The 23568-nt window shown below is 44.1% G+C and overlaps 1 protein-coding gene across 1 annotated transcript in view; it reads left to right on the forward strand.

The window, feature by feature from the left end:
• USH2A (usherin) overlaps window positions 1–23568 on the forward strand; it is an 843391-nt gene that overhangs the window by 477010 nt on the left and 342813 nt on the right. The window contains exon 37 of the mRNA XM_054970549.1: window positions 18569–18748. Coding sequence (XP_054826524.1) covers window positions 18569–18748 — 180 coding nt within the window. The remainder of the gene's footprint in view (window positions 1–18568; window positions 18749–23568) is intronic.

Consider the following 23568-nt stretch of genomic DNA (forward strand, 5'->3'; position numbering starts at 1 on the left):
GACCCACCGTCCCCATGAACTCAGTGAACTGCCCTACCGCACGATCATATGCCCTCCTAGTACTAGGGGCTAAGGCCGACTGGATCACCCGGTTCGCTTCCACCTTCCAAGACGCCAAAGCTCGCTGGGCATCTGCGCTGGCAAACTATCGGCCTCTGGTGCGAGGAGCCAGAACCGTTCCATCTGTTGGCGAGACAAAGCGTCTGCCACACCATTACTAATCCCAGGAACATGTCTGGCTCTGAACAATATATTCAACTGTAAGCACTTAAGGGTAAAAGCACGCACCAGCCACATAACTCTGGGCGATTTTGACGTCAAGGTGTTAACTACATGTACCACAGCCTGGTTATCACACCAGAAGTGTACAGTGTGGTTTGACAGCTCATCACCCCACAGCCAGACTGCCACAAGCAAGGGAAAAAATTCCAGGAACGTCAAGTCCCTGGACAACCCCTGCTCCATCCAATCAGCCAGCCAACGAGCAGAACACCAGTGCCTTCTAAAGTACACCCCAAAACCCAAGGCACCAGACGCATCAGAAGTGACCTGAAGCTCGGCTTCGAGCAACAAATCCTCCCTCCAAAATGTCACCCCATTAAAGGAACGCAAAAAATCCCTCCAAACCCGGAGGTCCTCCCGCATGCCGCGGCTGAGGCGCAGCCGGTGATGAGGCAATTTCAAAGACCTCATGGCATCACACAGACGCCTCAAGAAGGCCCTCCCTGGGGCAACTGCTTTGCAAGCAAAGTTCAAGTGCTCGACCAACTGCTGCAATTCATGGAGGGAAACCTTATTCTGCCCCATGAATTCATCAAGCCGCCTGCGAAGGTCCTGGACCTTGTCCGCAGGGAGTCTTAAAGACTGCTGAACGGTATCCAACTCGATGCCCAGAAAGGTCAACACCGTGGAGGGGCCCTCAGTCTTCTCGTGAGCTAAGGGGACCCCGACCTCCTCCGCTAGGGAAATAAAGGTGGCAAGCAACCGGACACACTGCCCAGTGCCCCTAGGCCCAAGGAACAAACAGTCATCTAAATAATGACAAGTATCCGAGCAAGCAGAGCAGCGACGCAGCTCCCATTCCAAAAAGGAACTGAAGCGCTCAAAGGCCGCACATGAAATGGAGCAGCCCAAGGGGAGGGACCTGTCCATATAAAACTTGCCCTCAAAAGCAAATCCAAGGAGATCAAAGTCCTCAGGGTGGACCGGAAGGAGGCGGAACACTGACTTAATGTCACACTTTGACATTTCAGTGCCCACACCACAACAGCGCATGACCTTGACCGCTTGGTCAAATGATGTATAACGCACCGAACACAGATGCTCAGGAATGGCATCATTTACAGATTTCCCCCTAGGGAAGGATAAGTGGCGAATAAGGCGGAACTCACCGGCCACCTTTTTTGGCACCACACCAAGTGGGGAAACCTGCAAACAGGGAACAGGAGGGGTGTCAAATGGGCCGAGAACACGGCCCTCCGCACACTCCTTCGCAATCTTAACCCGCACTACGTCTTCCATGCCAGCCACAGACCGTAGGTTGGCTGCCATGAAAGTCGTGCGTTGGCCCTGAAAAGGAATATGAAAACCAAACTTAAACCCAGAAACTAAATACTCCGCGTCAACATGGCGAGGGTAAAAGGCCAATAGGCCCTCAAGTACCCTCAGATTTACTGGGCTGGGCCCCTTTTCCAGGCCCCTGCTGAGTACCCCCACCACTGTATCGTCTACCCCCCCACACACCGGGTTTGGCCTTGGGGAAAGCAGCATAGGAGTGGGGGCCAGCACAGGCCGGGCATTCATGCCGGTTATTTACAGGCTTTCCGATTACAATGCCCATTGGATGTGAAATCCCAGCAAAGCAGCCGGGGTTGAACCTGCTGCCCCGCTGGGGCGTGGGAACCAGTCACATTTTGGGGGCGGGAAATTAGGTGGCCACAGTCAGATCTGTCACCCGAATTTGGTTTACCTGGGGTCATAACCTGCAGCCAAAGCTGCTGGTGAACCTGGTCCCACGGCAGGTTCGGGTTCATAGCAGCACACATCCTGAACTCCTCGTCGTATTGGAGCCAGGCAGGGCCAACAAATATTGTGTAGCCCTTATAAATTATATATAAGTAATGGAAAAGGGAAACAGCCCTCCAGGGCTGCGCTCTCACCAATACGCCCGTGTAAATCAAAACCCGGGTAACCAGTTAGACCAATTCCTATCTACCTTATGCCGTCTGATTTTTTTCCTTGTCTTTCTCATCCAAATCGCCCTTGTCCTTCTTCTCCAGTTCCCTGAAGAGAAAGGCAAAGACATCCATGTACTCCCCCTGGACAATTTTGTCCCGGGTGGCCTGAGTAAGGTGGTCACCTAGAGGTAAAGCCGTATCCCCAAATGGCAAGGCTCTATATGGCACAAAACCATAAGGAGAGGGCCCGTAAGGAGGGAATCCTCCCTGACCGCCATAACCATACGGCCAACTCGTTGGCAGCCCTAAGGGTAAAGTCAGCACCGTGGATGGCAACTGGCCCTGAGAAGTTCTAGCACTACCATGCCAACCCAAAGGAGACATAGGTGGCCACGAAGATGTGGACGGAGAAAGTGGTGAGTTGAGAGCAGAGTTCCAGGCCTGAGCCAAGTGCGGCAAGGCTGGAGAAGTGTAACCAGGAGGCGCTGAGGCAGCGGGCTGACCCCAGGGCCCCCAGGGCCAGGTGCAAGGCTGTTGAGACACAGCTGACTTACCCTCCTGCAAAACCGGATCCACAGCAACAGCAACCTGCCGCCCTCAGCAGCAGCCTCCTGCTCAGGCTCAGCCACAGGCACCTCCTCCACCGAGCATTCTGGTTCATGGCTAACGCTGGGCTCACCACACTCAAGGGGAGAGGCAGCTTCCAAAGCAGCGATATGCCTCAAGATGTCTTTCTGAAAGGCAACAGGTGCAACTTTATTCGTAGGCTGACGAACACTGGCTCTTGATGGCTCCAACTGGCTCCCAGCCCAGGCCCGCTCTAAAGCTGCCAAGCGCTCCAGGATCTCAACCCTATTGGGACCCCCCTCATCTTCATCAGAAGAGGACACCATAGGAGGGTGGGGCCTCTTAGTAGCCTTCTTTGCTGGCTGTTTGCCCTTAGATGGGCCACCTCCTTTCTTTGAAGGCATAATGGTATCAATTCCGTTATTAAACAAGGAGGCAAGAACCTGCTAAACAACCAATACCAACCCTGCACTATTTCTAAAGCAAAGGTTAGGCTTGCCTTGCACTGGGTAAAGCGTGCAGTCGTGTTTAAAGGAGCCCAGAATAGCTATAATTGCTCCAAAATCGCACACCCAGCTTTAGGTATAGGAGTGGGAATCAAACCCCTCCCCAAACTATAGATTCTACACTCTTGACCACTAGAAAGCTATCCCTTGCCGACTTCTAAGCCTCAGAGTGAACTCAAAATGGCTGCCCAGGACACTCAAAATGGCGGCCAGTGAAGTAGAGCAGGCTGTCCAGCCGTTAAATTGGCCACCAGACCCCTTCCCCCCTACAGCAACCAGGGACAAGGTAGCCCTAAATTCCAAGCCCCAAAACGCGGGAGAAGCCGCCCACCACCAGCCACAAACTACGCCAACAACCCCTGGCCGGAAGAGGTGAAGGGGGGAGGGTAGTAAGGCAGCAAACCGCGGAAAGTGTGGGACAAGAAACTAGGGGGGGGGGAGAGAATTTAACAATCCACCTCCCCAGCCACGCAGGAAAACCCTGCAGCAAGCGGAGCCAGGAGAAAACAAGACAAGCGCCCAGCAGAAAAACACTGCGGCACTGCCTCAAACAGCCGAAAGGGCGAATGTGCGCCAAAAGGCGCCTCCTCTTCCGCGCCCGCAGCCGAGGCCCGAAGCGCATGGCCACCGCCACACCTAGCCGCCCATGTCTCGCTGCCGCGTCCCGCCGCCGATTCTGCCGCTGATTCCGCCGCCGCTGAAGCCACCAGCACAATCTCTTCAGCTGCCGAGATCCCTGCTGCCTAAGCTCTTCGCTGCCCCGCACTCACGCAGGCCGCCAGAGCCGCTCGGAGGTAGAAAACACCTTCCTCCTCCGAGCTTAAAGGCAGACTGAGAGGCTGGGAGAGCGGAGCAGCCAACTAAGGCACAAGCTCCGCCCCCCAGCCAAATTCCCATATGCCCAGAGAGGGGTCTGTCTCCTTCCTGGGCAAGCCAGCAACACATGGCCCCCGGCTTATGCAGCGTAGCTGCAGCCGGGCGTGCCAAATTTCTCCCCAGTGGGGATTCAGAGCAGTTTACATCATTCTCCTCTCCTCCATTTTATCTTTTTTTTTTGAATTTTTTTTAATCTTTAATATCTAACATAAAAAACTACAAATGACTACAAAAGTATAAAAGGGAAGAGAGGGGGAAAAAAAGGGAAGGGGGGACTGGGAAAAGGGGGAGGGCAACACATAAACAACAAACGCTACACTAAGAAAAGAAGCCGAAACGTTTCGGCTTCTATCGGCTTTCTTTCAGCTTTTCAATGGGAAAATGCCTCCATTTTCCCGGACGTCTGGGGGAGGCATTTTCCCACCGAATCAGCCCAAAATTGGTGGGGACCTTCCTCTAACCCCTCTCTAAAAACCCCCCAAGGTTCAGACCGATTGGACTTTGGGGGGCCATGTTATGGCCCCCCAAAGCAGGTCCCCCTATCCTCTCATAAGAAAGCGAAGGAGCAGCATATTGTTAGCATGCTGCTGCTCATCTTCTTCATTATTTCCTATGGGGAAAAATGAAGAAGCAGGCTTCCTTTGCAAAATGCCCCCTTACCCTCAGGGGCCCTTCTCCCACCCTTCCTCCCACCCCCCACCAAGGCTCAGCCTGCTCCCACTTGGGGGGGCCATTTCATGGCCTCCCCAAGTAGGTGCTCTGCTCTCATCTCTACCACTGACAGCTGGGGGAGGCTTGTCTTGCCAGGGGTTTAGAAGTTCCCAGCATAGGGAACAAAGGGAGAGGGCTGGCCTTTGCCAGCCTGTTCCTGGGGTTATGGGTGTGGGGCAGGTGGGGGTGGATTTGGGTCTGTGAGGGGCTAATGTGGGGATTTGGGTCTGTGTGTGGCAGCTGGGGGGGAATTGGGTTTGTGTGGGGCTGTAGGGGGTGGACTTTGGGGGCTGAGAGCACCTACTTGGGGAGGCCATGAAATGGCCCCCCCAAGTGGGAGCAGGCTGAGCCTTGGTGGGGGGTGGGAGGAGGGGTGGGAGAAGGGCCCCTGAGGGCTGGGGGGCATTTTGCATGCAAAATGCCACCCCTGGCAAGACAAGCCTCCCCCAGCTGTCAGTGGTAGAGAAAAGAGCACCTACTTGGGGAGGCCATGAAATGCCCCCCCCAAGTGGGAGCAGGCTGAGCCTTGGTGGGGGGTGGGAGGAAGGGTGGGAGAAGGGCCCCTGAGGGTAAGGGGGCATTTTGCATGCAAAATGCCACCCCTGGCAAAGGAAGCCTGCTTCTTCATTTTTCCCCATAGGAAATAATGAAGAAGATGAGCAGCAGCATGCTAACAATATGCTGCTCCTTCGCTTTCTTATGGGAGGATAGGGGGACCTGCTTTGGGGGGCCATAACATGGCCCCCCAAAGTCCAATCGGTCTGAAACTTGGGGGGGGTTTAGAGAGGGGTTAGAGGAAGGTCCCCACCAATTTTGGGCTGATTCGGTGGGAAAATGCCTCCCCCAGACGTCCGGGAAGACGGAGGCATTTTCCCATTGAAAAGCTGAAAGCCGAAAGCCGAAACAAAGCCGAAAGCCGAAAGCCGAAACAGCTGGCCGTTTCGGCTTTCGGCTTATTCGAAAGAGATTCTTCTTTCAGCTTCCGGCTTTCAGCTTTAGCCGAATTTTTTTGGCTTGCACACCCCTAGTTGAGAGTGTGTTATGGGCCCAAAGTTGCCCCGCAAGCTTCCATGGAGAAGTGGGGATTCAAACCTGGGTCTCTCGAATCCTTGTCCCCAGTCTAATCACTACTAGGGATGTGCGTTTCGGCATTCAGAATGCCGAAAGAATGCCGAAACAAAAGTGTTTCGGCTTCTTTCGGGGAATGCCGAAACGTTTCAGGGAATGCCGAAACGTTTCGGGTAGCCGAAAGAAAAAAGCCGAAACGTTTCGGGATTCTTTGGGCTTTCTTTCAGCTTTTCAATGGGAAAATGCCTCCGTCTTCCCGGACGTCTGGGGGAGGCATTTTCCCACCGAATAAGCCCAAAATTGGTGGGGACCTTCCTCAAACCCTTCTCTAACAACCACCCAAGTTTCAGACAGATTGGACTTTGGGGGGCCATGTTATGGCCCCCCAAAGCAGGTCCCCCCATCCTCCCATAAGAAAGCGAAGGAGCAGCATATTGTTAGCATGCTGCTACTCATCTTCTTCATTATTTCCTATGGGGAAAAAATGAAGAAGCAGGCTTCCTTTGCCAGGGGTGGCATTTTGCATGCAAAATGCCCCCTCACCCTCAGGGGCCCTTCTCCCACCCCTCCTCCCACCCCCCACCCAGGCTCAGACTGCTCCCACTTGGGGGGGCCATTTCATGGCCTCCCCAAGTAGGTGCTCTTTTCTCTACCACTGACAGCTGGGGAAGGCTTGTCTTGCCAGGGGTGGCATTTTGCATGCAAAATGCCCCCCAGCCCTCTGGGGCCCTTCTCCCACCCTTCCTCCCACCCCCCACCAAGGCTCAGACTGCTCCCACTTGGGGGGGCATTTCATGGCCTCCCCAAGTAGGTCCTCTCAGCCCCTAAAGTCCACCCCTTACAGCCCCACACAAACCCAATTCCCCCCAGCTGCCACACACAGACCCAAATCCCCACATTAGCCCCTCACAGACCCAAATCCACCCCCACCTGCCCCACACCCATAACCCCAGGAACAGGCTGGCAAAGGCCAGCCCTCTCCCTTTGTTCCCTATGCTGGGAACTTCTAAACTCTCTTTCCCTGGGCAATTCTGCACAGCCCAGGGGTGCCACAATGGTGGGCACACTTCTGAGTGCCAGCTGGTCCCTGTGAAAGAGCACCTGAACCACAGACACCCTCCCTCAAATTCCCCCACCACCTACAGAGATGGCTGGCCAGCCAGCCCCATTGTTCCCTATGATGGGAACCAACTGCACAACAAAGAATAAAACAAGAACAACACAAAATAAAGTTTTAAATTTTTTTTTCTCCCTTCCAAAGTACAAGTAGGCAAAGCATTATGACACATTACACCAGCAGTCCCCCACACAGAAAAATAACACAACTCACTTAACATCAGAGAATCACAAAGCATGATTCCTGTCAAAAACACTTTATTTCTTGAACAGCTTTAGGTTACACAGCAGGGGGGAACACCAAAGGGCATGGCAGCACTATCTTACACAAAAATAACACAACTCACTTAACATCAGAGAATCACAAAAACACAATTCCTGGCAAAAACACTTTATTTCTTGAACAGCTTTAGGTTACACAGTAGGAGGGCACAACAGGGCATGATAGCAATGTACTACAAAAAATAATACAACCCACTTCACCGTTTTTGACAGCAGTTGTGTTTGTGTGATTCTCTGATGTGAAGTGAGTTGTGTTATTTTTGTGTAGTACACTGCTTTCCTGCTCTGTGGTGCCTTCCTACTGTGTAACCTAAAGCAGTTACAGAAATAAAGTGCTTTTGACAGCAATTTTTTGGGGTGATTCTTTAATGTGAAGTGAGTTGTGTTATTTTTGTGTAAGATACTGCTTCCATGCCCTTTGGTGTTCCCCCCCTGCTGTGTAGCCTAAAGCTGTTCAAGAAATAAAGTGTTTTTGACAGGAATTGTGCTTTTGTGATTCTCTGATGTTAAGTGAGTTGTGTTATTTTTGTGTAAGATAGTGCTGCCATGCCCTTTGGTGTTCCCCCCTGCTGTGTAACCTAAAGCTGTTCAAGAAATAAAGTGTTTTTGACAGGAATCGTGTTTTGTGATTCTCTGATGTTAAGTGAGTTGTGTTATTTTTCTGTGTGGGGGACTGCTGGTGTAATGTGTCATAATGCTTTGCCTACTTGTACTTTGGAAGGGAGAAAAAAAAATTTAAAACTTTATTTTGTGTTGTTCTTGTTTTATTCTTTGTTGTGCAGTTGGTTCCCATCATAGGGAACAATGGGGCTGGCTGGCCAGCCATCTCTGTAGGTGGTGGGGGAATTTGAGGGAGGGTGTCTGTGGTTCAGGTGCTCTTTCACAGGGACCAGCTGGCACTCAGAAGTGTGCCCACCATTGTGGCACCCCTGGGCTGTGCAGAATTGCCCAGGGAAAGAGAGTTTAGAAGTTCCCAGCATAGGGAACAAAGGGAGAGGGCTGGCCTTTGCCAGCCTGTTCCTGGGGTTATGGGTGTGGGGCAGGTGGGGGTGGATTTGGGTCTGTGAGGGGCTAATGTGGGGATTTGGGTCTGTGTGTGGCAGCTGGGGGGGAATTGGGTTTGTGTGGGGCTGTAAGGGGTGGACTTTAGGGGCTGAGAGGACCTACTTGGGGAGGCCATGAAATGGCCCACCCAAGTGGGAGCAGGCTGAGCCTTGGTGGGGGGTGGGAGGAGGGGTGGGAGAAGGGCCCCAGAGGGTTGGGGGGCATTTTGCATGCAAAATGCCACCCCTGGCAACACAAGCCTCCCCCAGCTGTCAGTGGTAGAGATTAGAGCACCTACTTGGGGAGGCCATGAAATGGCCCCCCCAAGTGGGAGCAGGCTGAGCCTTGGTGGGGGGTTGGAGGAGGGGTGGGAGAAGGGCCCCTGAGGGTAAGGGGGCATTTTGCATGCAAAATGCCACCCCTGGCAAAGGAAGCCTGCCTCTTCATTTTTTCCCCATAGGAAATAATGAAGAAAGATGAGCAGCAGCATGCTAACATTATGCTGCTCCTTCGCTTTCTTATGGGAGGATGGGGGGACCTGCTTTGGGGGGCCATAACATGGCCCCCCAAAGTTCAATCTGTCTGAAACTTGGGTGGTTGTTAGAGAAGGGTTAGAGGAAGGTCCCCACCAATTTTGGGCTTATTCGGTGGGAAAATGCCTCCTCCAGGCGTCCTGGAAGACGGAGGCATTTTCCCATAGAAAAAAGCCGAAATAATGCCGAAATAATGCCGAAATAATGCCGAAAGAATCCCGAAAGCCAAAAGCCGAAAGAGATTCTTGTTTCGGCTTTCGGCTTTAACGATAGAGAATCTTCTTTCGGCTTTCTACTTTCGGCTATAGCCGAAAATTTTTGGCTTGCACACCCCTAATCACTACACTACACTGGCTGTCAACATTGATGTTGCAACATCGTATGTCTTCTTAATGGATGAAATAAAAACAAAGCAAAACTTACTTACTTACTTCATATAGCTATATGAAGGCCTCTTGCCAACAACCACCTGACCTCTTCCACTACTTGGTAGGCCAAGAGGGGGGGAAATGAAAAAACCATCATCATTATGGTGGAAGCGTGACATTATTTCCAAATCAAACCCAGAAGTAATGTCATGTTACTCTAGGATTCAGTGGAAACTCTATAGACCTGGTAATGATGTCATGCTGTTGATGCAATAGCCCCAGCAAGTCTCCCACTGTGTGCCAACCAGTGGCTGGCAACTCTACCTATTCCCTTATAAAAGTGTTTTCCTGGCCTGTTCTGTTATACTTTACTTCTAATGCCTTTAAAAAGATGCCCTCCTCAACATTTCTGTTTTTCTAGGAAAAACAGTACTAGCTAGGGCATCTGCATGATCTTTATAGTGCAGAAAAGAGTTACACTGCAGTTACTCCTATTTCAAAAAGGGATTATGAAAAGTATCATTGCATGATGTGGAGCAGGATTTTTATAGCTGTGGTATGCACACTCAGTAATTCCCTGATAAGAGAACTCCTTCCCTGTACAAGCGAAAACCTTTTGCCCCTTCGTTTTTTTGCTGATATGTGCTGATTGGAAAGGGGCAAGCTATTTTTTCTCTCCACAACATTTTCCTGATAAAAAATAACCCCCGGGTGCTTTAATCCCTAGTAGGGCAAGTGGTAGAGACAGTGGCAGAGCATCCGCTTTGCAACTGAAGATACCAGGTTCAATCCTTGGCATCTCCAGCGAAAAGAATCCAGTGATAGATAATGTGAAAGACCTCTGCCTGAGACCCTCCAGAACTGCTGCCAGTAGCTTCATGTGAAAAAAATACATTTTTTTTCATATGGAAAAATATAGTCCCCTCTCCCAATGGCACTTAAATTAGCCAGAATGGGCATTTTCGATAGGGGAAAATGCACAGGAGTAGTAAAAGTTGAAACTCCCTTTCCCAGCGCTGAGTTCCCCATATACCACAAACATACACGGCTGCTGCTTAGGGCCACATTATATACTGGGTGTTTCAATCAGGGAGTCCAGTATTGGGTGCAGAAGCATTCTTTATCTGTTCTTTTATGCATTGCCTTAAACAAGGCAAATCAAAAATGTTAGAAAGAATGGATTGACAATATAGGTTATATTTCTGCATGTTTGTTGTGAATCAGAAAGATATTGCCATTCAATACTTATCTTCCCCTTTCTGAATACAAAAAAATAATAATTTTGGTGTAGTCTGTTTCCTTTTCTATTATGTCTTTGCCACAAATGGCATGATGTTGTGCCATTTTCCATTCTCGTTACAATCTTTGCAACATGAATAAGAAATTAGAATGCTAATGCTTAATAGATGGTATTCTATGTCTGCATGGTGCTATACTGTACTACTATGACCTTTGCAATATTATGTATTCTGATTGGCTGTCCATTTCACCTCTTTCCCACAAGTTAATAAGGCTGTAAAAAGGAAAGAATTTGAAATGGCCAACCAGTCAAATTACAGAATATTGAAAAGGTCAAAACAGTACGGCTCACAGGGAAAAAAAAATTACGGGAATATATGAGGCATTAAAATTCTTGTGACAATGATTATAAGAAGAATGGGAAAGGATGCCCATTTATGTTATTTCAGTCTACTGAACCCCATAGGATGATGTACCCAGGACAGCAGTAATTCACGCACCAGCAATCCACAGGAGTGTTATGCACCTATTGGTACTGAAGAAAAAGGATGCATAGCTGCTTTGGAATCTCTTTTACACATGGTTTCTAACAACTCTTTTCCAATTGGAATACTGGGCATCATTCACATTGAGTATCCATAACATCCAGAAAAAGGTGATTTTGTTGTTGCTTGTGATTCTGTTTCTAGTCATGGATAGTAAGCCCTTGGTGAGCTCAGCAAATTCTTGTCTTGGAATTTTGACAGAAATTGATTTTTTTGACTTGTTCCTTTTTCTCTCTTATTTTCTTGTTAGTTTCTAGCATTCCAGTTTTGGAGACTGAAATTTACAGTGCAATCCTATGGAGAGTTACTCCAGTCTAAACCCATTGAGGTCAGTGGGTTTAGACTGGAGTAACTCTCCATAGGATTGCTCTGTTAGAGTTTATGGGTGCATGGAATGGGACATCTGGAAATGGAAGGCTTCTTTTCTTAAGTTTATACCCTCCCATTGTTCAACTTCTCATCCATACTATCCTTTTGGAATCAGAAAGGAGATTCAGATTAATTAGTGACAACACATTTTCCTTTTTAGCTACTATTTTAATATTTTAATAATATATTGCAAATCTTTAGAGCCAACTCATCATCACTGGTATTATTTTTTTATCTTTAAAAAGCAGTTGTCTGCTTGTTTTCTTTTTCTATGGTAAAATATTTTTAATCTCCTTCATTGCATTTAACCTCTATTGATCCTTTTTCACCCAAGGCCCATCCACAGATTGCTATTCAATGCAAGTTTGTTATTTTTGCTTATAGCATGACACATAAAACTGTCTCTTGACTCATACTTAAAAACTGCAGAGTGAGGTGGATTAAAAAAAAATTAAATGAGCTTTTCACTATCTGTGGCTTGTGCATTTCCCACCTCTGTTTGCACAGCAGGGAATATGAAACCCTGCTGGTATTTCCCTGACCATAATACATCTCCTTTGTGAACCTGCTAGTGTAAAGCAAGTCCCTAAATATACTCAAGGTGAAGGGTCACTTATTTTTCACCCTCCTCTTCTCAGTGGGATCTGTAAGCCTTTGAGATAAAAGGCTTATTTTAAAAATAAGAAGTTGCATGATCTACAGGTTGTAGGCAGTGTAAGGAATGAAAAACCTGCCTTTATCTTCCCACTTCATTGCTCTTCATGGCCTTTCCACGTCAGTTTATTAGTGCTACTTATGAAACCTGATCTCCGTAAGCACAATGGGAGCCTGGCCCATGTTGTCAAAGGGAAGTGTTAGCCCACAGGGTCAGTCATCATGTACATCCATTTCAAAGGGGAAGGAAAAAGCTTTGGTTAGGTAGCATGTAACTTTGCTCCATGTGAATGCCTTAGTGTTACAATGATAACACAACAAAAGAGCAGGGGAGATCAAAGAGTATCATGTTTGGGTTCTGGCAGTCAACTTTTGCGTAGATGTAGCTGCTTGTTATGCCGGAAGAAGATTATTAAAATGCTGACCATGATCTAAATGAATATTTCTTTTTTTGTTTATAATATGTTTTATTTGAAAAACAAATAATAAGAAAAACAGTGATAAGAAATGATATTGAAAAAGAAAAGAATATATTATATTCTAATATTATATTGTAATTTCATATAATGTATTATATTATAATATATTATATTAAATTACAAATTTGATAATCCATTTTGCTGATATTTGTTCTTAGTTTTTCTGAAACTCTAGGATTGGTCTATTGTATATATAAGATGTTAATTTTGCCATTGACACATACTCATAATTTATTTGCCCATTCTGTCAAATATGGACAAGTTTTTGCCTTCTATTTTATAGCATATGCTACTCTTGCTGCTGTTACCATATGAATTTATTTCTTATATATTGCATTGACTCTTCAGTTACCCTAACCCCCCATTCTAATATTCTACCTGTTGTGCCACAAAAATTTAAAATAAATTTCAAAACACTCTTTTTCATGTGTTCACTGGATAATATTCCCTCTTCTACCACACCATTGTGATACTGGAAACTGATTGTATAAACAAGTCCATACATGTTAATGAGCAGTTAAAAAAAAAAGAGAGCTAGTCTATGGACTATTTCAAACCATTTGAACTGGAATGCCTTTAAAATCTGATCTTCATTCAGCTCCAGAAAAAAGCTGTTATAGTTTCAGTGTAATAGCCAAGATGTGTTCAGACAAAACACTGGCCTTATTTGCTGGTGGAAACTGCCTGCTTTTTGCTTGTTTCAGAATTATCTCCATTTTTTTTTTTTAGAAAAATACTGAAAGAATTGAGTTCAATATTATCGATTGGATCCAACCAACTTTTTCACTCGTCCCCCCCACCCCCCGCCACCTCCATTCCTTTCCTTACTATATACCTCCAGTTCTACGTGGCTTTTGTCCATACAGGCTGTATGATTCCCATAATAGCCATTTTTGATTATCATAGTGGGACCCTTTTTCAACAGCAAGAAAGCAGGTTAGATCTGACCGTATGTTATGTCATGGCCATTTCAACTTGAAGCAGCTATCATTTTCAGATAATCCATGTTGCCTTCCTAGTATATCAGTCTTGCTCTTACTATAACTTTTCCTGATCCTGAGCTGACTTTTGGGCCATCTCTGGACATAGAACCAAGATGGATGTTTAAATTGGCCCTTGGAAAAGGATTGCAATATTTCTGCTGCCTCTCCATGAGAAAAACAGGCTGGCCCGAGATATTGTCTGACTTTTTCACAGACACGTCCTTCCTCAACAGAGGTGACAGAGAGGCAGTGATGAAGACATTATGGCTGAGGATAGTGTCAAGAAAGGGAAGGCTGAAACAAATAGGATAAGTAGTTGCCTTGGCATAAACCGCTGTGCAGAAGGTAGAAGAGCTGCCCTTGAAATTCAGTGGCATCCTGAACTATTGCTTATATAGGCATGAGGCACGTTTTTGTTGTCAAACTGCTGAGCTTAGAATTGCAAGTGGAGTGGGAAAAGGACACACATGAAAAATGGAAAGAGGAATGCACTAGCCACTTAGACTCACAAATAGGATCCAAGCTGAGGCAGACTAGTCAGGAATGCCATCAAATGATATGAAATGCTTATCAGTGTCGCACTTTCTTTCAGGCTGAACCAATGTGGCTGCATTTTCCAGCCCACTGAAAGTCAAGTTTATGCAGTGAAAAGTGCCAAAGCCGCAAACTGTGTGACACCCCCAGAATGAATAATTTGAGGGCCTGCATTCTTTAAAAAAAATCCAAACCCCAATTCTCCTAATATTTTAGTTGTCAGTACTGCAAGTTGCTTGGATTAGAAACCTTTGTTCTGTGCATAATTAATGTTAGGAGATTTGTCACCATCTTCTCTGTTTGAATATGAAGCAATGAGCAATTTGTACTGCTGCATTGCCTAACTCATTATAAATATGCAAGTTCATTTTGGGGGGAGGGAGCTGAATAAAATGGTTATGTAATTACATACTTCTTATAATTATTGAGTAATTATATACTTCTCATAATTGCCAAGTAATCATTCTGCTATAACTAGAACTTAATGTTACAACTAATTATATAATTACTGTGTATTAATGTTGTTATCTAGGCAACTTAGAACAAAGTGTTGCTTTACTGATAGCTTTTTCGCAGTATCATTTTATAACAATAAATACTAATATTTGTTATATTACTAAAATGGAATTTACAGACTCAACACAAGCAGTTGAAAAATATCAGTTTTAGCAAGGAAAGTCATAGATTAAATTGTATAAATGGTTCCTTGGTGCTGTGGGGGAGCGAGACATGGTACATGGGGTGGGAGCTGTTAAACCTTTCCCCCATGCTATCTTCACAATACTTGGTAAATAAAGATAAAACTTGCCTCCTTTTTTAAATGTGGCAATGAAATGAAAATGTGAGTAGAATTAATTCAAAATGCCATTGGTTGGTACATTTTCAACATCATGTCCCTCCGAAGTTGAGGATACAAACACTTTGGTTTGTGTCCAGTCATGCAGTTCTGAACATTTAAGGGAATTTTGTGAACAGGCAGAACTACCTCTCCACAATTTTGGTGTCATTTGGTTGAAAAACAGTCATTCCAGCCACTCTGAAAAAGTCAACCATAGGGAATAATGTAAGAGCGATGGTTCTCCTTCCCTCCCACCTTTGTGGAGGTGGAGCTATTTTTTCTTTTCAAGTAGAATGGCTAGGGGCATCTTGTTCAGAGGTCAATAGAATTGTACCCCATGGTCCAATTTCCTTGAAACTTGGGTAGTCTTCAGAGAACAGGCAACACTATCCCTCCTGCAATTTTGGTGTCATTTAGTTGAAAAACAGCCATTCCAGCCTCACCCATAATGGCAGAGCTTTAGGTTAGGACTGTGCAGGATGGGGTGGTTTTCTTCAAAGGAAGCCTTTCTCATTTTGTGATAGGAAACAAACAACAGATCACAACAAGGAAGGCTGGCAAATGCAGAATTTTCAGCAGAAAGATAAACATTTTTTATTGCCAGTCACTATAGGAGTAGAAAAATTAAATGAATGCAGAAAAGGTTTTTTTTTACATTCTGGTGGCTGGCTAGGTCACCGCTTTTTTTTAAAAAAAAAATTATTTATTTCAAATAAAAAGCTCAACCATAAACACGTAAAACATAAACTGCATGTATAATTGCCTAATTCATATCCCTATAATCATCCAGTCAGAATAATTATCTAAGTTAATATGAACCTAGATACATCTAAATCTTATAAAAGGAAAATATAATGAATAAACTTCTGTAATTTAAATCATATTCTCATCAATTAAATTATATATTTATATAAAACTTGCTTATATAGTCTTAATTTTTTACTTCTATTTAAATATCTTTCCATCTATCTTCATATTTAATAATAATTGTTCTTAATTATTCTTAGTTTTCAGCTAAATAATTAAAAATCCATTTTTCTTGAAATTCTGTAATTGGCTTATTATGTATGCAAGATGTTAATTTTTCAGTTGATGAATATTCTTTTAGCTTATCCTTCCATTCTATCAAATCTGGATATCGTTCTGCCTTCCATTTTGCAGCATATACTACTCTTGCCGCAGTCACAATATATTTGAATAGTTCACTATGTAATTTGGTAATATTACTTGGTAATATATTTAATATATTTTTGGGGTTCATCACAAATTTTAATATCTTTTGCATTTCTTCATGTATTTCTATCCAATATTTTCTTGCTTTCTGGCAAGTCCACTACATATGATAGAATGTTTCATCCATGTTTTGGCATTTCCAGCACTTTCCATTATAGTCCTTGTTAGTTTTTGCTATGTCCTTGGGAGTAATATACCTTCTGAAAAACAGTTTATGCCAATTCTCTCTTCATATTTGACATTCTGTAAATTTGATTTCTTTAGTCCACAAAATTTTACCTCTGGCTCATACATATATTTTCTTCAAAGTTTTGCATCCATTTTATCTTACTTTTTTTTTACTTGCTATGATTCTGTATCACATTTCAATATTCTCTCAAATGATTGTTTAAAAACTGTTTTCTCTCTTAACCAGGCTCTTCTTTGTTCTTTGAATTTAGTCACCATTTGATAATACAACACCCATAGGTTTTTTCCTCTTCAGCTTGAATTTCATGTCTTGTTTTGTTTTCCCTTGCTTGTCTATCATATATCCATAATTTATATAATCAATTTTATTTCTTTTGTAATGTCACAATAGGTGTCAGTTGGAGATGTCAATGGCAAAATTGGTGGACTTATTCTATTTCTGCATTGAAACCATATTTTTAGTAGCCCATCCCTCAAAATATGCCATCTTGTCTTTGAACAGTTTTTGACAATTTCTTAATCCACAAATAGTTATGAATTCCTTCTTTAGTACTGATTACTTCCAATTTAATGTTTCTTCTGTTTGGATTTATAATCCAGTTTAATACCCAAACTAGTGCAGCTGCTAGGCTACCACTTGATCTCTATTCCCTCCCCCATAGGAATCAGTAGAAGTGTATTGAGAGGCACCTATTTCGGGAATCTGTAGAATTAAGCCCCTCAGATTAGAGGGAGGACTGTGTTCTGTGCAGATTTGGTGCTATTATCTTTATAAACAGTTGCCTTTAATAGATTCCCCTTTGAAAATAATGGTCCCCAAACTCCAGAATCCAAAAGCCACACATGGATTTGAATCCTGAACTTAGAATGTTCTATCTTAAAATCAGTAATTACAATTTAAAAAATCCCATCCCCCCAAAAATCTCAGATCCAAAATTATAATGATTTTTTTCTCACAATGCACCCCTAGTTTTAGCTATCTGTCTATGCAGGTCTGGTATGGAAATAATGAAGGCAGGAAGTAATCCAAAGGCAAAGTACAGGATAAGCAGCTGTATAAACATGATGCAGAGTACTGCATCTCAGGATAAATAGTAAGATAGAACCTGAACAAATTGGCTTCAGATTCAGGCCCCAGTTGTAGGTTTTGGCCAAAATATTATTCTTTTCCCAGGTTTCAAAAAAAGGGGAGGGACATGCAGGCTGTTAGTTATTCCATGTGACTGGGTGAAGGGGCAATTCTAGATTCTGTGAATATTTGTCTATGAGGCAACAGAACCCTCCGTTTTTTGGGGGGGAGAGGTATGTCTAGAGATACAGAGCAGAGGTGGTCCTCGCCTCAAGGCAGAAGAAAGTGGAGGAGAAGAAACTGAGGCTTGAGAACAAAAATTTTCCTTAATCACTATTGTAGCTATAATAATCACTATTGTATTGTAGCTTTCTTTTTGATATTTTCCAGTTTGTTAACTTTATTAATAACTATGATGCGCAGAACATAATATTCCAGTTGAAGTTTACTGAGCAGAATGCCACTAGTAAAAATATTTAGAACTTCCTGAACATTTCTTCTATCTTTCTTCTATCTTACTTCTATCTTTTGCTTTTCTAAAATTTCTTTAGACATTTTGCTGAAGCAGAAAACTTAAATCTGTTTTGAAATTTTAGTTATGGCGAAATTGTTTACCATCTCTGAGTCTGGACTAGAATGTATAGCTTATCTGCAGAGTGTTCACGATTTTTAATGATAACAACATTCAATTTATATACTGCCTTTCAGGACAACTTAATGCCCACTCAGAGTGGTTTACAAAGTGTGTTATTATTATCCTCACAAGAATCACTCTGTGAGGTGGACAAGACTGAGAGAGCTCTGAGAGAGCTGTGACTGACCCAAGGTCACTCAGCTGGCTTCAAGCAGAGGAATCAAATCCGATTCTTCAGATTAGAGTCCTGCTGCTCTTAACCACTATACCAAACTGGTGTTTCTTTGCCTTTTATAAATGTGTCTACTCACTAATCCAGTTTGTTAATGTACTAGACCTGATCCAGCATTGACTTCTTAAGACTACTACTAGGCACATCTTACCTTATGGAGTTTGCTTCTTGTTCTACTGTGCTTCCTATGGCAATCTTTGACTATGCCTTTTCCATATGACCTATAGTTACCATGCCTTTACTATGTACACATTTTTAACTTGTGTTTGTATATGGGAGAAACTCTACAGCAGATGAAATTTTCGCTTTCTTTCTCTTCCAGCTAGAGGCAATTATGTTATGTTTAATGGCACACAAATTGTACATATCAATAAAGAAGCAAATGTCTGGGTGCCCATTGGAGGACTAATCCCATATTCAAACTACACAATACAAGTGAATGCTTCCAATAGTCAAGGCTTCGTGATAAGTGATCCTGTAACAATTACCATACCTCCTGGGGGTAAGTATCATATAATGTCACTAGTTTAGAACAGCAACATTATCTTCAAAGTCTTGACAAAATTAAGTATTTGAAGTGGGAGAGAGGTTGTGTCACTTTTTGAGTTTTGCAGGGCTTTGAAATAACACAATCTGCAAACTTGATAATAGAGGCAAAAATATGATGAATGTATTCATGTTGCATGAAAAACATGCATCTTACCCATGTTCTCCTCCTCTCAGTAGTCCCTTCTGACACTGATTCCTGAGGCTGCAGGATGTAAATAGCCACCTGTGCCATTGGTTGCAGTAAAGGGGGTGAAATCATTCCCTTACCCCTTCTTGTTAATGTAATCCCCTTCACCCTTCCTACTGCAGCATACTGACTGGTGTGGCTGTTGTTCTGTGTGTGAGTCCTTCGACCACAGGAATCAACTTGACTTTGGTCAGAAGCAACTGGTGGGATTGATTCTTATCTATAGATCACCTTCACTTCTTTGCAAAAAAAAAAAAATAGACTGCCTCTAGCACTGTGTTGAGATAGGATTATTGGTGGTAGCAGTTTTGTTTGTAGTAGTCTATATTAATCAATGCAACTTTACCTTCATACAGGGCCAAATCTTTCTCTGGGAGAAATGGAACTCTTACTTTAGATGTACAGAAGCCACTGTACAGAGTGCTGGAGTGCTTGCTTGATAGGACATGGGAGAATCAAATTTCCACTAAACTGTGAAGCTCTCTAGATCTTGAGCTAGCCCCCCCCCTCTCTCTCACACACACACAGTGTCTCAGCATAACCTAATTTGTAGGGCTGTTATGAGGAGAAAATGGAGGGCGGGCATATGCGTTCCCAAGAGATTCTAGGCAGAAAGACAAGAGAAACACATAATAATAATTGCAATAATAAAAGACATTTTATTTATTTATTTATTTGTGTCATTTATAGTCCATCTTTCTCCAGATTAGAGTTCCACTCTCTTAACCACTACACCAAACTGATGCTCTCTTAACCCCTACACCAAACAAGGATTGTTGAGATAGATGTGGATAGGAAAATATATTATTTGAATGCCATTGTTGGTTCATCTAGCCTAGTACTCTCTCCGTAAACTGGCAACAGTTTTTGATGATCTCAGAAGGTTATTTCCAAGCACCAGCCACCAGGAGCCTCAGTTACAAGTTACAATGAACACATATACAATCCATGTAGAGTACTTTATTTCTTTGAAATATATGTACAGCTGAACATACAATATAAGCCCACATTTATCCAGGTACTGGCCGAACCCACACTTCCTTACCTTCCGCTTTTCATGTGCATTAATCGCGCTGGATTCTATCCCGCAATGCCCCAGTCTGTGTTCACAAACCTTCTCTTACTGCTGCTGCCTCGCGCTATACTTCGTCCACATCCCTGGTAGAATCGCGCAATACGGGGCGGGTTTAGATCTGACGTCGCCGATGATGACATCACGTTCATTTTTAAAAAATTTTTCATCAGATTTCCGCTATAGCGGTTTTTTTGCTAAATTGCTATGGTGAGGCCACACCCCTATGATGCCTGTGATTGGTTAATGTTACTCTATGCCTTCTTCTTTGAAATCCATTGGACCATTATTCTGGCGGGCTAATTTGAACTGATATTTAAGGTGGGGGTGATCCAAACTCTCCAAACGTGCAGACTAATTATTTGACGCTTGAATGTAATGTTAGAATGATGGATTTCCGCTATAACAGTAATTTCAACAGTTACAAAAAATTAATTTTAACAGTCACCGATATTTCCGACTGTTCAGCATCCTAAAAATGACACGGAAATGGAAATGATGCCACCCTTTGATGTCTCCGTGGGGATTTTGGAGCGCCCTGATTAAGATTTATGGCCAGGATTGTGCAACAATGCTGGGAAAGTCCCCTTTAAAAAAAAAAGGGAAGGGGCGGGCAGGCAGGCATGCTGCGGAGAGAGTGGAAAAGCTTGATAATTGCACGGCAAAGAGGGATGGTGTTCCGGAAAGGCTGCAAACTCAGAAGTGGGGTGGTTTGAAGGGGGCGGTTTCCTTGTGAAACGCTTCTATTTGTCCACATCCATGGTAAGAACCATGCAAGAGAAGCGTTTGAACGCATGACAAATTCGTCTGAGGCGCAACGCGAAAGACGCGAGAGAATGGCAGGATTGAGGTAAGAATATGTGAACAGCCCTCTGAGAAGCGAATAATGGGTGGGAAAAAAGCAGCAAACTTGAGATGTGTGGATTTGGCCACTGTCTTGTTGCCAAGTAGGCCCCCTCTCCTGCTTTAAGGCCTGCCATGGACTGTGTTAAAGTTTCCTGCGTTGCTGCTTTACTGCTGCACCAAGATTGCTCTGATACACGTGTCAGTTTCCTGCCTGCTTGTTAATTACCTTGCTGCTGCAATAGACTGTGTTAGTTTCCTGACACCATGCCTGGATAACTGCACAAAGGACTCTCTTCCTGGGCAGCCCTGCCTAGACCTATATCTGGACCTCCCAGTGTGTGTTTGGACTTTGTTACAAGTGTGCCCCGTGCCTGCATTGCCATCTGCCACGGACTGTGCCTGTTCCCTGCTATGGACTGTGTTTTACGTGCTGTTCCCCCTTCCTCCATGGAAGCCTGCCTCATCTGGGCCCAAGCCGCTGCTAGCAGCTGGGCGCCTGCCGGGGAAACCTCCAGCGAGCCTGGCTAGGCGCTCCCTGGTCAGTTCCCGCCTGGAGCCTCCCGCGAGCCGGTCCCCGAACTTGCCCTCGCTACCGGGCAACCTGCAAACCAGCCTCCGCCATGCCCTGCCGGCGACCATGTTTCTAGGCAGCCAGAAGACCGAGGGAAGAAGCCTGCTTTGAGAAGCCATTTCGGTGAAGCGGACACACCACGTCCGCAGCGAGAGAACCTCGCCCCGCTCTGCATATCTTAGGAGCCGCCCCGGAGAAGAAGCTAAGTGCCAACCATCCCAAGCACTTAGAGAATGCATCTCAAAGAAACCTCCGCATTCCAGAGCTGATGACATCAGGACAAGCCCTGTCCGCTGGAACATCCATTCAGCCCACTTGGATCTCCCCCTCCCTCTTTTGTCCCCTCTTCCTGAGTTGTCACTTAACACAATCAGATTCCTAAAGTGGCCCATCCAAGCCATTCAGTAACCCATTAGAACCTTTGTTTTAATCTGTGAGAACCACCAAGTACAGCACCTGCCCCAGGGTATGTTTTGGGGTATTTAAGATGGTTCCTCAGACCACACGGTGCTCGTGCCATTCCTATCCTGTTCCCAGCCAGGCGCGTGCCATTCCTATCCAGACCCCCTTGCTGTCTGTCCATGGATCCATTGCTGGCATTGGACCACCTCGCTGTCGTGTCTCTGCTCCGCTTCAGGATTGTGAGTATTTCCCTTATCATTGCTGGGTACCTGCAAATGCGACCGTCTCTATATTTCCTACTCTGCATTTCCTAGTCCTTGTGTGTTTTCTTGTATGTATGTGCAAGTTCAGGTTTACGCCACACTATTAGTAAATACACGTGTTTATTGAACCTATTTGTAGTCTGCCTCTTTGTCACTAGAGTGCCTGGAATCGGGACCTCCGTAAACACTGGTTAGATCCGCACTAATTTTAGTTCCAGACTGCTAAGCTAATTTCCCCATTATAAAAAGCAGTTCTGGTAACAGTCTCTGGTTTAAATTGTAAAAGAGATGTAAACATTTATGTTCAGGATGTATATGCATTCACTGTCACATGTAGTCAGAGCTTGACATTCTTTTAATAGAAGATTCCAGGAATTGAAGCTGAGATTGTGTGCTCGATCATAAATCAACACAGGTGATGGTCTTTTTTCTTGGGGAAGAGGACCCAGTTCAATGCAGTGAGTGCAAATCCAAAACTGAAGTTCATAGCAGGCTGAAAATGAAGATATCTGCATGATTCATCATGATAGTAGTTTTAACAAAATTATGCTCGGCTTCAAATTTTCTGTGTAGATATCTTCATTTGTGCCATCTATTTGGTTGGTTTCTTAGAAGTAAGAGAGAGAGAGAGAAAGCAACAACCTGATAATTTCACCAGAGGAAAAGACAAAGCATCTTAGAAATGAGGCATGTATTTATGCCAATTTATTTTAGGAATTATGAGATAGCTTTCATCATTTGATTGTTGTTGATTACAATTAGGAAACTTATAGCTTTGAAATGATCTTTTTTATGACCTTGTGGTACTTTAAAAGCAATACCTCATTGATTAAATAGGTTTTAGTTCATGCTTCCTTTTACTTAATGATCTGAAAACATATTATCCTGATTTACACATAAAATCATGCTGAAAAGCATGTGGCATTCACTAGACTATGTGTGTTTAAGTAGAATTAAATTAGCACTGAAAGTTATTAAAGAAATCTTCCATCCCATTGTCCAGTGGACTGTGATTCATACTGAAATGAATAATAAATGAAGCAGCACATATAAGGAAATCACTGATATATAGGACATTCTACAATCCATATTTACCTTGCCATTATGTTTTATTATGATCATTTTGTTTTGAGTGCATTAAGACTCCCCTAATGCTACATTTTAAATGCAATGGTAACTGGTATGGAGAATGGAATGTGTCATTATTGTTAGCTTTGCTGAAGGTGATCTGAAGTGCTTGTTGGGAATTGGCAAGTGCTTACATTTAGTCATGGAAGAGTTAAACTGTTGTTTATGTTACTTAGTTAGTAAACTTATTTGGATGTAACCACAGCTATAGAGTGAGGTTTCCCTCCATAGGAATGAGAGTTTTTATGCTTAATGAAGTGGAAGTGGATTCTCTATTGAGCAACCAGTTTATTGGGGGGGGGGG

Source organism: Eublepharis macularius, chromosome 1 (genome assembly GCF_028583425.1).
Source record: "Eublepharis macularius isolate TG4126 chromosome 1, MPM_Emac_v1.0, whole genome shotgun sequence".
Classification (NCBI taxonomy): Eukaryota; Metazoa; Chordata; class Lepidosauria; order Squamata; family Eublepharidae; genus Eublepharis; species Eublepharis macularius.